Raw genomic sequence first — 16,828 nt, 5'->3', positions numbered from 1 at the left:
TTACGAACACAACGCGTAGATAGGAAGATTCATTTTGGGCAATCTTTCAGGGGGGCGAGGCAGCAAGGTGAATGCCATGTCATGTAAAAGTCTCTTGCCATAAAAGAGTAGACAGTTTATACGTTTACATGAAAACTGTTGGTGAAGGCCATCAGACCAACGTGTATAAAAAGTTGTGATAGATAGGAGGGTGAATAATTGTTGTATCTGACCCTACTAACAGTTAAGATGAGAATACTAACACCTTCTTGACCAGGTACTGCTCTTAGCTGGTTTTGTACCATGTAGATTATGTTTGGTTTATGCAGCATAGCTTTAAAAGTTGTAACAATGCCAATTTGTGACATAGACAGACTCATGCTCTTCAGTGTGGCTAACAGTGGTGGAGCTGCCTCACTATAAGCAGTAATGGGAAATCTTAAAAAAAAATAATAAAAACCCCTTAGTACAGGTAAGGCCAAGCACAAAGTCTGCCGTTCTGTGCTGAATGAGATAAGCAAAAGATCAGCCGTATGGGGTCACAACTAACCTCCATCTAGCCCAGCATCTTCTGTTTGACATTCGCAGTAGAGGATACATAGGGAAGAGGGAAATAAACAACAAAGCTTCTTAATGACATGTTCCCCGGCCTGACCATGATGCAAGAAATTCCTCAGTCAGGTGGTGGGATTTCTGGTTTTGGCAGCCATCTCCTAGTTTTCCTTGACACCTCTTAATTCTTTCGTAGGAAGAGAATGCAAGCGGTGGTTCCGTCTTCATCATCGTCTTGCTGCTCATGATTTGAGAGGCCTCTATCATGTCCTTCCCTCCCTTAAAATGTGTCTTTCCTAGGCTAAGGTGCCCCAGTCTGTTTAGGTTTTACTTGTAGAGATGCTGTTCATAACCTTTGGTCACCTCTGTTGCCCTTTCCCATATTTGTTTTTTTTATGCCTACTATAGGCATTTTTGCCTTTGAACTCTTGGCAGATGTAGCGCAAGAAATGGTTGGCCACATTTTTTTAAACAAAAGTGGATGTAAATTGAATCAACCTGAAGGAGAGGGATGCCAAAGACCTATGCAGGATGCAAAATGGGAAGAGCGACCCCTTGAGTCTTCTGACCCCTTGAGGGTTCTCTCTGTGTGTATGGGATAAAATGTCAGGTGTCCTTCTGAGATGTGGTCACATGAAAATGAACCAGTTGGGAAAAATTTATCTTACTAAAACTTGTATTAACAGTCCATGTTCTGGATTTCCCTTGCTTTTGCATTCGCCTACGTACATCAACATTGTTGTTGCATCTTTGGCTGAGGGTGGGATCTACTACTGGTAATTTTTGGAGATTTGTTGTGAGTTAAATGTTCCCAGTGCAGTTTGAGCTTTTTTAATCCATAATTTAGCAGAAAATTGTGATTGCAAACTGACTGTTTTATTGTTTGTCCCTCGTAACGGGCAAAAAAGTGTTCATGATGCTTTGGGTTGTTAAGTTTATCACTACAATGTCTTGTCAAAAGATAAAGTAAAAAGCTCTCTACTTGGTGTTCATCTTAGATTTGAATGTAGATGTCATCATCTAAAGTGTAAAAGTGGATGCAATCCCTATGTTTCCTATAACCCAAACATACTGATAAACTCTAGGCAGAATTTATTTCACTTTTTACAACAAGCAGTAATGAAACTGCCTGTTGGCTGATGGACAAAATGCTGAGAAATTGAAAAAATAGTCTTTTCAGCATTGTAGGAAAAAAGGCTGAACTGGATAACCTTGCTGGCTTTAAAAGGAAAGAGAAAAGTCAAATTGTATTGATTTGCAAAGCAAACATAGCATAATTATAGACTTACTATCCAGATACTTTTTTGAATCTGCAAAATGCACTTGTTAATTCATTGCAGTATTAGTCTCCGGTCTTTTCTGCTATCAGTTAAAATTTCTTTCATCTAGACTTTTCAGCTGCCTATAGACTTATTTTTTGTTTGGCTTGGGTTTTTTTTTTTAAATAAAAGATGTGAGAAATTGCGCTGTGTTTCATAGAGGGTCAACTGAAAATAAGACTATTGGAATAGTAATTCCCTGCTGCTGCTTCCCTTTTGTACAGCACTTACCCTTTGGTCAGGAGAACTTCCAGCCGCTTGTTGATGCGGCTCTACAAGCAAAACACGGGGCAACTAGTAAAATGAAATGAGGCAAGATCTGTTCCTCGAATCTGACAATAGATCCTCATGACATCACATTTCATTACCTGACAGCACAACGCCAGACAATGAATTGGAGTTCGAAGTTGGTTCTACCAGTTTTTTTAGTTCAGAATACAAATGAGGAGCGATATTGCTAGTCGTTGACGGGTGGTTAGCAGGAGTATAAATGCCATCGCACCCTACCTGCTCGATGTTTATGCAGTACAGAGTTCATTAGAGATGATCAGATTAGCCACAGCAAACAATGTTATTGATAATTGAAGTTTAGCTGGAAATCCAAGTGTCTGAAGAGTCTGACTGAAGAGCTGTGAAGCCTATCTTTGACTATGAATTTTTTATTTTTTACAGCTGAGTGCTTGTTTCCATTTCTAGGACATAGTTCACCATGGGACTAATGAATTATGTAAAATCAGTCTGCTGGTTATTCTGGCGAGAGGGACAGAGCAGCTGATGGCGGGTGCAGTTGTCTAGTTGTTATACTTGAGATACTGTTGATGGAGAGTGGCTGCACTTCTCTATTTTGTTTGGCATTCCAGATCGCAGACAGACAATGAGGGGAACGTAACAGCCGAGGCCAGCACAGGAGGGGTCAGCATGGATTCTGCTCTTTATGTCAAAACTGGACAGCCTGCTCTCGAAGACCTCTCAGGTACGTCTTGCAATATGACTTATTGACTGTGGTCTGGTTAAATAAGAATGGGCTAAAGCAAGTTTGAGGGCAGGAGCTCCCTCTTTAGGGGGGATTGAATTTGATTTATTCCTAAGGCATTATTTCTTATTAGTAAGGATATTTCTTTCAGCTCTTTAGCAATGGAAACAGGGTGTCAATAATCTGAGAAGCTCAAGTTCTACACAATTGTGTACCCCCCCAAATTTCTTCAAATCACTAGGAATTCTGCGTACTGGATGTTTTCCTAGGAGATGTGCAGCACCTTTTATCATTAAGCTTTTATAAGGATCCTAAGTATTCCCACACATTTGACATTTGCTTCAGAGCTTACAAGAGAGATTAACTTCCCTGATGTTTTGGTTCATTTATGGGTTTGGAGGAATCTCAGTATTCACTCACATGAATCTGATCAGCTTGAGAAAGGGGTCTTTGCAGCAATAAGAGACCAAAATCCAACTTCAGTTTACTGTGTCCAACATACAGAAGCTGAAACTGATTGTTGTTAGACAGTAGCAGTCTAAATTCAAAAGCACTTCATATGTTTATCTGGAATTCCTGCTGCTGTAAGAATTATATGATAATTAGCAATATTTTTTAAGCTAATGAATTTAACAAAGCAATTTTTAGCAACCTTTTTCTACTAAAGATCTAAAATGTGGTTTTAAAGTCACAGTCAAGTCTCCTCCTATTCCAATTTCAGCAATGTCTGACTTGCTTACTGCCCGCTATTGCAGTATGTCTGATCAGTAGAACATCTCAGGTTTTTTCGTCTACTTAGTCTTGGTGTCTTCCAGTTTAATGTAAGTTTTGAAACGGATTGTCCTGCTTGGAATCAGGTGGCTAAAAGTTTCACAACTGGATTAAATTCATACTGCGTTACATATTCTGTCAATGCCGCGTTTATACCTGTGTGCGCGTATGCTGACGGCAAAGGCAAGAGGCAGAGTCATTGGTGAGGAAAAGGGCTTCAGGAATGCATAAATGAGCGTATCTGTGTGTATGATTTATATGTAGGTGGATTAAATATTTAAAAGACAAATGAAACAAGGGATAAAATCCTTGAGAACATTTTTGGGTTTATATTTAAATGTGAGAGCCAGTTCAAAGTAAGAAACACAGTGTCCAGCTGCTTAAACTTTTTCAGTATTACCTCTTAATCACCCTATTGGTGGCCTAGGTGGATTTCAGCCCTGTAAACTGAGAAGTGTTCATAGATCACAAAAGGTCTTCAGTCTTTAATGACCGATGTTATGTAAATACAAACTACTATTCAAGAAGAATATGTAAGTTTGGGGATCCAGAAATGAAGGTGGCTGACAGCCTCAAACAACGGAGATGCAAAACCCAGCTGCGTGCAGCCAAACCCCGCAGACAGCAGCAGCCCATAAAGGGGCCTTTGGGGGAAAGGATAAATAAAACTAAATGGTCCCTCAACCCAAATATATTAGAAGAAATAAGGGACAGATTTCTTCCCTCCCTGCGTAGCAGTTATTGATGCTTTTAATTTAATAACACATATTAAAAAAAAGACAGGAAGGGAAAACTGGAAGCTGAATAATTTAATGATACTGCTTATTTATGAAGAGCTAAGTGATTTAATAATTAAGGTCCAATGGCACTATCCAATGTCTTTCTTTTAAGTATACTCATAATTTAAGCAGTTGAGTGTCATTTAAGTAAGAATTTTGTATCAATTCAGGCATTAAGAGTGATCTCAGTAGAAATTGGTTTACCTAGTCTCATGTATGTTCCCCTAAAAAGTTCTCTACTGTTTGCCTTCATATCTATGAGAGAAATGATCTGTAAAAGAGCACTGTGACCTTTGTTAGGCTAAAGGCTTATAAATATTTTCTGTTCTTTACTACAAAAAGTTGTAGATCCGCGAATGCAGAAAATATTTTCTGTCCCAGAGACCCATTGGCTCGAGGAGTTGGTCTTGTTAGGTGGCTATTTCCAATCCAGCCAGATCATAATTGTTGGACGATTTGGCCTACGTGAGTTGTATCTCAGGGAGATGATTTCCCAGGGAGACCCATTTAAAAAAAATGGCTAACATGAGCCATTGTTGTTTGTCTCGGAAAGGCTAATGACGGTATAAGCATTTAAGTCTACCTTCCCCTCCCTAGATAGCTCCCTGTAGCCGGGGCTCCAGTACTTCGGCGAGTAGCTCGTGCCACTGCTGCTTTGCAGGCAAGAGTATGTGACCTGGTTTTTCTGTGCTACGAACCTGGTATCTTTCAGAAACATGAAGTTTAGAGCAAAGAATGTGGGAAGTTCCACAGCTTATTTATCTGGTCCTTAACACTTCCGATTTGTGTAATATATAGCTAGCCAGCCAAACTAGCGATCGTATGGATGACCGGTGTCCTGGCAGCTTAAGAATGCACCACTTGTGCAGAAAAGGTGGATACAAAATCTGAAAAGTTTTAAATTTCCTGCAGTATTTTTCTTTAGTCATGAGTTGTAAACCCTCTAGAATGAAATCATTTCCTTCTGTGTCCAACAGAAGTTTTGTGACAGCTTTTTGGAGGTTTTCTGTTTCAGTATTCAGCTTACAAAGAATATGTTGGCACTACTAGAAATTCACTTCTCTTTAACCTCTTAGAAGTTTTAACTACATAAAGCTCAGCTGAGTTAGCAACCAAAGTGTTTCTTAATTGACAGCTGAGAGCAAGTAAATAAACTATGCTGAGGAATGAGGAGGACTTCTTAAATGTATATAAACTCTGCTTTTAGAGTTAAAGAACAGGACATAAATGTGTTTTATAATGGCATATTTAAAGAACAGGACTTCTAAATGCCAGGGAAAGTAAAAGTCATCCCCCAACTTTGTGTCATGTCACACACTTAAGTAACGGTAACTGTGTCGTGCTGTGGACAAGCAAGAACTTTTGCTAATTTACCTGAAACGTCACTCAGCATGGGAGCACCCAGTCAACACAATTTAGTTTACTGGAAAGCTGCTGTTGTAGAAGGAGATCTATTTAAAATGGGGAAAAGAAGGTCTAGTGAAAATATAGCATTGGAGAAATTGGCTGTGTCGGGTTGATGCTAATTGTGTCAATATGTGAGATGGAAAGGGGGGTATTGATGGAGTATATCTTCTAATGAGATTGAAAGTTAACCAGGATTTAAATTGGGTCATATGGGGAAATGACAATATAGGAACATCTGGTGCAAAGGCAGCCTGTGAAATAAAGTTAACAGTACAGAGCTCATTCTCAGTCCGGCTGCAGCAACGGCAGGTGCCTGCCGTAGGGGAACGGTATCTGGATCGTAGTCAGTTTAGTGTGTTAAATAACAGAAAGAAAAAATGCGTTAGAGACCGATTCGGGCAGAGGTAACAGCTCAGTTCTGTGGTGTTCCCTGCCTGATCCTTTCTAATGGTTTGCTTTCCCTGTAGGAGAGGATCCAGAAGCTCGGCGGTTACGAACTGTGAAAAACATTGCCGATCTGCGACAGAACTTAGAGGAAACGATGTCCAGTTTACGGGGAACCCAGGTCACTCACAGGTAATGGCATGACTTGGTTTATAAGAAAATGGAAATCGTGCTCTTGCTTTACATCTCTTAGATCTGGCTGGGTTGCATCCTTGAAAAACGATTTCACACTACATTGGGAGATACTGATCTTGTACTTTTTGTCTTTAAAGCACAGACGCTGAACTGGGTTCAGTGTTTATTAAGACGTACGATGAGTAATCGGTGACGGCGGGTTGTATACAGAATCAAAGGTGGAGAATAATCAGTGCTTGTCAGGCGGGTGATGTTTGAATATAGGTTACAGTTTAAAATGTTTCTTCATCTTACTCTTGAACAACTTCAGTGCATTACACCCCTCTCACCCTATGTGCAATATTTTGTTTAAATAAGCAGGTGAACTGTGCTTGACCCACTTGATAAAGTGCATAACTTGAATTCCTGAGCAGTTTTTGGACAAACAAATTTTTCTAATATTATTAGTCATCCACATACATAACTGCTTCTTCTTTGTAAAGCAGAGCTTATAAATCTTCGGTAATGTTTAAAGTATGCTCTAAATAAACAAAGGCTGTTACACTTAAACATTCTGTGACTCGGATCTTTTCAGTGTTGAATGGGAGGGTCCTAATGAGGTCGGGGTCCTACTTAGTGCTCAGTGCCTTATGGACTGCAGCCCTAAATTAGTTCATGGGGGAACACTTGGTCGTTTGGCTTTGTACCTAAAATTGAGGCAGAACTTGCAAAGATGAACTCCCAGTGCTATTTTTCTTTTCAAATTGCAATTAATGTGACAGCTTATTATGATTTAATTACTGAAACTGTGGGATGAATAGGGGTTTGCAGCGTGTACGTGACATTGTCTTGCAAATAGTACAATGCTGCCTTTTTAAACAAATACCCATCATAAAAAAAGCACCAACACTCCGTTAGTTGAGCAGGAAAGGAAAAGGGGCATTCGTGTGGGTAAAAGAAGTTGCCGCTACAGATTAGCTGCAGCTAAGCTGCGAGTGTTCGGAGTTGTAGTCCTGCAATCTGTACCCATCGCCTGAAATGTCATGGTGTAGCAGTTCCATTTTGAAGGTTCCATATAGCAGGTTACGTTTAATCAAATACATTTATTTTTTTAAGCACGCTGGAAACTACTTTTGACACCAATGGCATCACCGAGATAAGTGGTCACAGCATTCTCCTACTGTACTAGGATTTATTTTCACACACTTGGACACAGAGAATGAAAGATGTAACAAAGCTGACACTTACTGAAAACTAGATTTACAGGCTGTGACCTAAAATGCTTTTGTACCCAGAGTGCTGTATAAATATCAATATTTTGAAAAATATATTCACTTAATGAATACATGAAATAGATTTTGAAAAACAAATTTGTTTTGCCTTCTTACTTTTTAATTTAATCCTTTGCTCAGTGTAGAAATAGCTACTGTCTTGGTGCTGGACACGTCTCCACGTGATTAGGGCTTTCATGAATGCAGTCAAAAAAAGAAAATGTATCAGAAAAATAATACTTCCGTTGGTTTTCCTTGAGTCAGCTTAATATCCCACCCCTTTGCCTAGACTGGCAAAACTGTGGTATAATAGAGTTATATATGATTGAGGATGAAAAAGTTATGCTTTGATACTGTGGATAATCCATTAAAAAGTTCCTGCTTAAGTCTCTCACATACATGTTGAACACTTGATGGCCTGGGTGTGAGTATCGCTATTTAAGAACGGTGTTGGAGGAGTGGACCAAACTCTCTTAAGGCGTTGTAGCAGGTAAATTCTGTTAATATTGTTACTAACAGTTTGTAATGTGGTGGCTGTTCAGGATGTAGGGTCTTGTGATCGCCTGAAATCCCACCATGCTCTGTACAGCAGGCCCCGTTTAATCTTTTAATTTTTTTATTTTTATTTTTTATCTGTTCTTTATTCTTTTAAGCACGTTGGAAACTACGTTTGACACCAACGTCACTACCGAGATAAGCGGCCGCAGCATCCTCAGCCTGACGGGACGACCGACCCCCTTATCGTGGAGACTGGGGCAGTCCAGCCCCCGCCTGCAGGCAGGCGACGCGCCGTCGATGGGAAATGGATATCCTCCGCGAGGGAATGCCAGCCGCTTCATCAACACGGAGTCGGGACGTTACATGTATTCAGCACCTCTGCGGAGGCAACTCGCGTCCCGCGGTAGCAGTGTCTGCCACGTTGACGTCTCGGACAAGGGAAGCGATGAAATCGATCTGGAAGACATCGCCATGGATGCCACTGGCTATATGAGCGATGGGGATGTGCTGGGCAAGAATATCAGAGCTGATGACATCACAAGCGGGTCAGTGCCTTTACTTTTCTTCCTAAATACTACACTTTATGTGATTCCTGCATTGTGTTTAATGACTGTATTCCTGTGATTATTTGGAAAAAGGAAAAAAACCCAAAGACATTGTACTAGCTTTAAGAAGCGTCTGGAGAGACAGCTCATTATCCCAGTGAATTTAGTCAGTGGGATTAAAGCACATGATTTAAGTTTTAAGTGCACATTAAGAAAATGTTCCTATATATGAACATACTCTTGCACATGATTAAATGTTTTCCCGAGTCTGGGTTCATTGTGGTCGTCAAACACATGCTGCAACGTTCACTTATGCCCACAAGATGGAGAGAGTGAGGCATTTTCTGTGCTTTTACTGAACCCTTTTGCTGTCTGAGCTTTGAGGGGACAGTTCCCTGGAAGTGAGTTTACATCTCTCTGGAGGGTAAGATAGTTGTACACGCAAAAGAAAGTCAAGAGAACAAGTGCAGCAATATGAACTGATAGACGATTGTTAACAAGGTTTTACATCAACTGTTTACCTCTCCTTGACTGGGAAAAGCGTTTGTTTTTTGCTCCAAAGGCACTATTCACTTCACTATGTCCGTTTTCAGTTCCTTCTAGGAAGTACAGTCATTTTTGCTTAGTTCAAGTACGGCAGCATGAGACTGGTGTTAAAACTGATCTTCGAGGTGTAAATGGCATATTTAATTTTGTGGCAGCCTCTTAGGGAAGAGGCTATCTCACATCCTTGGCTTTTCTGTGATTTTTTCTAAGTGACCTTTCTTGTAGCACTGGCTCGTTTGGAAGATTTAGTGTCTCTTACTGAAACGGAAAGCTGGAATCCAGCTGCTGCTTTGTCGCTACCTTAACCAGTTAAGTTATGCGATCTGGAAACCTCCATTAATTCTGTCCGTTGTGAATATTTGGATGTTTTCATACTGTCCTTTTTTGAAAAGTCAGACACTTCATTTTTAATTCTTTGTTAGGGAAGCATATAGTAAAAGAAGCTGATGCAAAAACTAGTATAAAACTCGATATCAGATAAAGCACCGGTAGCTGTTGCTGCATTAATAATGCATTGTATCACTAAAGCGCCTGTGTTTTCCTCAAATAAATCAGCTTATACCTGAGTTTCGCGGTGTTTATTGTAGTAAGTTATTGCTTTTCCTCTGGACTGTGACTTTTATTCAAACTCGTGGCTGTAATTTTGGTCTAGAAGTGAGGAAAATAAATTCTGAGTAGCGCCATGGTTTCTATAAAACACCTAGAGCATGAGCTGAGAAGTGTCCCCAGCAGAACTGTGTCAGTTCAGGCATCTGCTGCTCGTATCCTAGAGGAGCCCCAGTCTCTGCAGATCTTTACTTTGTGTATAAAGTTCAGATTCCAGGTTGAGGAAAAGGAAAGAATAAGAAAGCTGTTGAGTTTATGAATGATATTTCCAGAGAAATCTGTGCCATCGCTCATTTCTGTGTATCGTTTCCTTTTCTGTGTCTATCTGGTCATCCTGTAGGGTAAAAAATGGAAGTCTCTATATTCTGAAAAGCCAGGAGTGGTCTTTAGATCTGGGTCTAAGGCACCAATAAAGTCATAATATGGTTTTCCCAGTTGGTACATCTGTCACCAAAGCAGTGAGTTACATAACATTAATAATACCAAGAATGATGAATATAACATTGTGGCAGAAGAGTTATATATTCTACAACACCTCACTCCTAGCCTCGAGTGTTAGAACATCTTTAACTGGGTACCTGACTCTTTATTTCCCACTAGTTTTTAAAAGAGGGAGTTGACTTTCAGTTTTTACTCATATAACCAGCCATAGATTGATAAATGAGATCTCAATTTAAAGTTCTTAGGACAAGAATTATGTGTACAAATGTCTTTTTCTTGTCCACATCTTTTGCCTTTAGCTACAAAAGCCTATTTTGCTGAATGATGTGAGTTGGTTTATTGATTTATATAGTACCATTGGAGTCACTGGCTAAGTTCCATGAGTAGAATCTCTACTGTAGGTCAATCCCTTGTCAGAAAGATCCAGCTCTATTTGCAGGTTGTGGGCAGGGTTTGGAGGTCCTCTTGTTGCTGCACTGGTGGGCCTTTGGAGGGAGCGTTCCTGGATGCAGCCCCACAGTGTTGGGGTTACATAGTCTGTGGAGCGTAATCGCGTGTGCGGATTCCCCGAGAAGGGAGTATTGCAGTATTGAATTGCAATAGCAGCATTGGATATAATCTCAATGTCAATGGAGAGATTAAAAAAATGAGGGTGTTACCTTTGGTGAATCTCACTGACACCTAATAATGCCGGATTACCATCTCCAGTATGAACAGATGTGTTGGTAGCCCGTTTCATAAGTTATCTTTCCCAATGTCGGTTTATTCCCAATAATAAAAAAATAGGATAGCACTGTGTCTGTGGGAGAGGAATAATCCACCGCTTAGAAATCGGAGAGGTCGCTTGTACAGAAAGTATCCGTGTGACTTGCTGCAGAACAAATCGCTGAGATCAATGTTAGGGTGAACAGGCCCAATATTTCCAGAAGCTGAGTTACAGTGTGTGGAAAGCAGCACAAGAGGGCATTTATCGCATGAATAGCTCTTTATTAGCTGGTATGTGTTTCACTTTGTCATTTTTCAGAATTGCTACAATCCTGTAGTCTGAAAATCTTGGATCTGTGTTTTTATTGGCAAACTGAAAGGGAAGGAAGCCAAAATATTTGTTACAACCAAAATAAATCCAATAGCCAAGATAAACTATTTCAGCCCTGTGATCCTGATGCTTTCTCTGAAATGTACTGGGTCATGGGAAGTTTCGTTTGGCCTCCTTTAATAAGCCTGCTCAAGCCGAGCTCTGGCAGACACCAGGGTTGCTTTCATGGGGTTAGAAAGAGTATCTTTTCCAAATGGGCAGCAAATATCCCTTACGCTAGGAAAGTCTCCAGGGACTGGATCAAAGGTAAGACGTTGTCTTGTTGTGGGAGCTAAAACGTCAACCGAATGGCAGCGAAACAGGTCTCGGGTTTGTGTGAGGCGGGGAGCGAGCACCCACCCCACCTCCTTCAGTGGCGGCCTGAGCTCGAGGCTTCAGAGCCCTATCAGAAAGTGGCACCCCAAAGCCCAGAGTTGTCTCACCTGTCCCCACCCCAAAGTGTCCCTGGTGGGGGTGTTAACTCTCATGGGTTTTTTGGGTTTGTTCAGAAGGTTTTGTCCGCTCCAGTCTCCCTCTAGCTGCTAACACACACACTCCTACCTCTTTTTGTCCTTTCCCCCGAGTTGTCTCTAATGAGATGTAGAGTTAATTTCCTTTTTATCTGTCCTTGGAATGGAGCAACAGAGCTGTTGTCAGAACGGCCTTTTAAAAGTCTTTTCTTTTAATTTAATTAATCCTCTGCCCCTGTTTTCATTACCCTAGTGCGCAGCTTTCTGTGCAGAATTAACAGCGTGGATATCCCAATTAGTGCTGGTCACAAATTTTCTCAGGAAATGGCTTTGGGTCTGCAAACGCAGCTTGTCAAAACAATTTTTTGCAGAAGCATGGCTGTTCCAGCTACGTTCCAACAAAATGTAGGTTTGACGATTTGACAGCTCAGCCGCCCTAGAGCCTGAACTTCGAGGCAGGGCAGATGTGAGCAGCCCTCTGCCTGGGCCGTGGGTCTGCTGCGTGCCAGGCTGGGTTTTGGGTCATGCCCAGCTCACTCTTTTGAGTGTATCTCATTAAGAAATATTAGCTGGTGACTCTCTCATACTTCTCTTAGCCAGCCTAGCAGCGAACTGCTCCCTCCGCTATGAGGTGAGGACAGAAGGGCTCGGCCTGCCTGTGATGTTCAGGGACCCTATGCTAAAATTCTCCTTGCAGCGACCTCCTGCAGGTGCAGCAGCTGTGGGGGGGAGGTGGGGGGAGGCAGACTTACTGTTTTATTAACCTCCCCATTTATTTAATGCTTTGGGACCGATACAAGGTTGCAGAAATAGAGATCTGGAATCAAAATATAATGTGTTCGTGTGCGTGATGCTCATGGGATTGTGATTCCTTCTTGTTTATTCAAGCCTTCATGCTCCCCAGGGATCTTTCTACACACACTACGAGCAGGTGAATTGGGAACATGGATGAAAGGATGCTAAAAGGGAGAGCAGGCCATTCTGGGCTGGGGAATCAGGCTTTATAACCTGCTTCGGCTCAGTGAGTCAATCCAACCTACACAAAAGCATTGTGCCCTAGGTAGAAATCATCTCTGTGGTGCAAAGGTCTGTCTACCCTTGAGTAATGCGGACCAAAACCATCACTTGAACAGAGTTCTGTTGTAGGCTGAAATGTAGGAGTTCTATCTATTAGGAGGCAAAGAAGAGTTTGATATGAAGAGCTGAAATTGAAGGCTGATTTCATTGAACGGTGAAGTGTAATGGATATTAGTATGATTCTTGCGGCTCAGTTGCTTGATTTTGTTGTTTTTATTAGTCAGTCAGCGATGTGTCTTTTTCAGATGTCGGGCTCGTACGTGGTGTAACAGACCTTCACCTGGGCTAAGGTTTTAGAGACAGAAAAGGAGGGCTATGCTAATAAAATTTGTTCTTGCTAACAGTGTGTAAGAGAAACCATTTCCTTCAAAGCTGTCTGTAACAGGAATGGTTGTTGCTGCAGGTAACGCCTGGCTAGCTAGAAATCAAGAGTGGCTGACCTAATCACGGTCTGAATGAGAACCTCTTCACCCTGTACACTGATTCAGTGCTAGCTATAGCCTCTTCTGACCTATTTTTTGTCATGGTTATTGCCACTGTATTTTTTCTGTATGCTTAGAGTTACAGTGGGTTAGTCATTTTACAGGGCATTGCTCTTTAAATGGTATGATTTTAGTTGTAAGATTTCATCTAAATACAGTGGATGGGTAAAACTGCATTCCTTATATGGCTATAACACTTCAACATGACTAAGAATCATCAGGAGGTTTATTTTATTTTTCTTCTCTGTTTGAGCAGAGTGTTTATTTGAACTGCCTTCTGTCTTGCTAGGACTGGCTTCTATGTTTTGATCTGTTCAACACTGCAGAAGAGTAGCTATATATGGTAAATAGATAATTAACACAAATAATGAAGGGGACAGGCAGGCAAACTCGAAATTTTGACTTTTATAAGAAGGTATTAGGAAACCTAGTGGACAAAATACGGTCCCACTCTGGGGCTAGCCAGTAGAGGGAGATGCAGTCATACACACTTGGTCGATGTGGATCATCTGCAGGAAGGGAGTAGGCGTGAGGGAGCTGAAAGCCACTGTGGAGTAACTCTTCCTCCGCCGCTGACCCTGCTGAGAACCTGTGGAGAAGCAGCACTCCCTCGTTACTTCTCTTTGGTCACACATCCTTCCTCTCCCAAACAAAATTAAAGAGGGCAATGCAAAATGGGTCACTTATTCTATAGCTTATTTCTATGATTTTCATTGTAAGAGATTCTGAGAAAGGATTTAAATCAAAACTGGCATAGCAAACCCCCATTGAACAGCTGTCTGATTCTGGTGGATCTTCAGCTTTCCCCAGGCCGGCAGCTTGTCCTCTCTCAAGTAATGAGTTTCCACCCATGTTTCACTGGGGTCCGGAGTGGCGTTTGCACACCTGAAAGTATTGACCTCTTGGGTGTTCTCCAGTCTTGTCAGGTTACCTTCTCTCATCTTCTCTCCCAAGGTGGGGTCGTTCACTTTATGTTAGTGAATGACTGGGTAAATTTCAGAAACCAGCTGGGAATTGGAACCCCAGGGCTTGGTCCTTTCTCCTTCCAAACGCTGGAATGGCTGTGCTGTAATTTACTCTCCCTCCTACGGGTGAGCCTTCCAGCATGGTGACCCGTTGGGGTTTCACTGCCCACTGGCCCAACTCCAGTAGGGTGGATGACTGATGCCCTTTTTCATCCTCTGGAGAGCATTTAGTCTGGCATTAGTGTTAGGTTAGTCTGGTTGTCAGACGAATTCTTCTGTGAGATGAGTAATGGGGACTTTAATCCCCTCAGACAGAGAAGGGACCGGGTTTTTTTAATTACCCTCTTGTGCTGCTCACCTTTAATCTGGGTATGCTGGGCATAGATTTGGGCTAGAGAGGCTTTGCTCTCGATCCCAGTCTTAACATCTGCTAGGGCCTGACTGCTGCATAAAGGCAATGCTCATGGCTCTGAGCCATGGCCTCTAAGTCACACAGTTTAGGATGAACTAGGTGGCCTCACCGGATTGAACTAAATCTGCTCAGAATTAAAGACATAGGTTGAGAAGAATGTGGGAAATGGCAATAAATATAGTTAAGTGATATTGCATCTTAAAAATAATTAAGCTTTTACTGGTCATTTGGTTACAAGAGGAAAAATTCTTCTAAGCCTAATGAAGTCCTGATGCTCTAAAGAAGCCCTCACCTCCTCTCCTAGCAAAGTCATTGAAGAGTCGCTGCCCAAACTCTTCTCTGAAACCTGGGGAGGATCTGTCCTAGACTCCTCCCATAAGTTTTCTCAGGTCTTGCTATCGTCTTGTACACATGTTAATCACCTGGCTTCTTTGAAGCCTGCTTTGGGGGCTGTTAATAGTTAATATTGGCGTTTGAAGTAGCAAGAGTTCTCCTTCAAGATACAGTGCTCCATTCATTACTGAAGGGCCATTCAACTCCAAGATAGATGAAGAGGAATAAGTAAAGCTTTAACCTGTCCCTTTCTTCTCATAAACAGCCTAAAGAAAGGGGGAGAAATGGAGGCAAGCAAGGAGAACATAAAATAATATTCACATTTAATATAAAAATATTAATATAATTTTATCTACTAACTATAGCTTTTTAAACTCAAGTTACCTTAAATGGATGCTTTTCAGTGCCTAATCTGCATCATCATCTTGGGTAGGCTGACTAGATTTGTAGAGAGAATTTTAAAAATGGCTGTGGAGCAAGCCTCTTCCTTGAGAAGAAGGTGAATTTAAGCTTAAGGGGCATTTGGCAAGCAGGTTGAGTGAGTGTTGGAGAGGATCATATACTAGAAGAGTCTCCTTTGAAACAGGAATGGATGTAGTGATGTGAGAGATGCTTTCTTTCAGTCTAATATTCTTCTCTTATATACTGACGGTTTCTCTGAAACCATACCTATCTCAGACTGCTAACGCCACAGGAAACTGCTTTCTTGGGAAGCTCGATGAGAAGCCAGTGCCCTGGAGGCAGCAGATGTGGGGATATGTATGGGATTTGACCTACAGTGGCAGCAGCCCCCCAAGTCCCTTACAGGCTAGACTGTCCTTGGAATTCCTTCCCTTAGGAAATGAAAGGTTTAGAGTAACAAGCCTGCAGACTTCTTGAAAGGGAGACCCAGCTGAGAACACATGTAGAAATAAATTTAGCCCTGGGCAGCAGTGACCAAAAATTGTTATCTGATGGCTGCTGAATGACTTATGTGCCAGGCAGTCTTGAAACATGTCCACATAGAGAAGTATTGATTTCACAGAAGGCACTTCTTTCTGTAGATTTCTTCTCCCCTCCCTGCCCCCCACCCCCGCCCAGGAAAAAGGTCTGAGGATTAAGTAGTTAATGGGGGTGAACTTGTTTTGCTTCTAAACTGGTTTGGACAGTCTGAATAATCAGTTACCGTTCATGTTATGAATGACTTACAGGTGAAAGGTTTCTCCAAGTAAACTATGAAACTAAAATGTACTTATGAGTTTTTGCATCATCTCATTTTTCCTGGCTTCCCCATTAGTGGAAGAGGTATCTCCTCCTTCCCAGCAGTGATTAGGATTTTTGAGAGTGCAAGTCATTTACTGTTTGGGTTGGTTTTTTCTGGTTTACTCCATGTTTGGGTTTGAGCATCTTCAAAACATAATTTTGAAGTTCATTTCATGAACTATGAAGTTTCATAGTTCATTCATTAGTTTAATTGCAAACCGTTACTGATTATTAGTGAAAGTATATTATAAATTTATAAATTATAGACTGCCTTAAATATAGAATTAAATTTTAAATGAAGTGAGTAATAGGTTTGTGCTTGTATGAACCTGAAAGGTAATATTTGGTCTAACGTTAGGGATTTGGGCAATGTATTAGCAGTCCCTACCTGAAAGTGCAGGACCTAATCCTGTTCCTGAATGCCTTTGTTGAAATTCCTGTGGATCAAAGAATGGAATTTAAAACAGACGCAGGCTTATAGACAGGCTATATGTTCAACCCTTTGGTTAGAGAGATGAGGTGCTGTG

General features: G+C 41.3%; 1 protein-coding gene across 3 annotated transcripts in view; it reads left to right on the top strand.

Moving 5' to 3' along the window:
- The window catches only part of NAV2 (neuron navigator 2), a 233,064-nt gene that overhangs the window by 123,509 nt on the left and 92,727 nt on the right, over positions 1-16,828 (top strand). For all 3 annotated transcript variants that reach the window (XM_075094971.1, XM_075094973.1, XM_075094974.1), the window contains 3 exons: positions 2,711-2,823; positions 6,248-6,356; positions 8,263-8,652. In XM_075094971.1, the coding sequence (XP_074951072.1) occupies positions 2,711-2,823; positions 6,248-6,356; positions 8,263-8,652 (612 nt within the window). The remainder of the gene's footprint in view (positions 1-2,710; positions 2,824-6,247; positions 6,357-8,262; positions 8,653-16,828) is intronic.

The sequence above is a fragment of the Phalacrocorax aristotelis genome, chromosome 5, assembly GCF_949628215.1.
Source record: "Phalacrocorax aristotelis chromosome 5, bGulAri2.1, whole genome shotgun sequence".
NCBI lineage: Eukaryota > Metazoa > Chordata > Aves > Suliformes > Phalacrocoracidae > Phalacrocorax > Phalacrocorax aristotelis.
The sequence above is the reverse complement of the archived record's forward strand: the minus strand, read 5'-3'. Positions and strand labels throughout refer to the sequence as shown.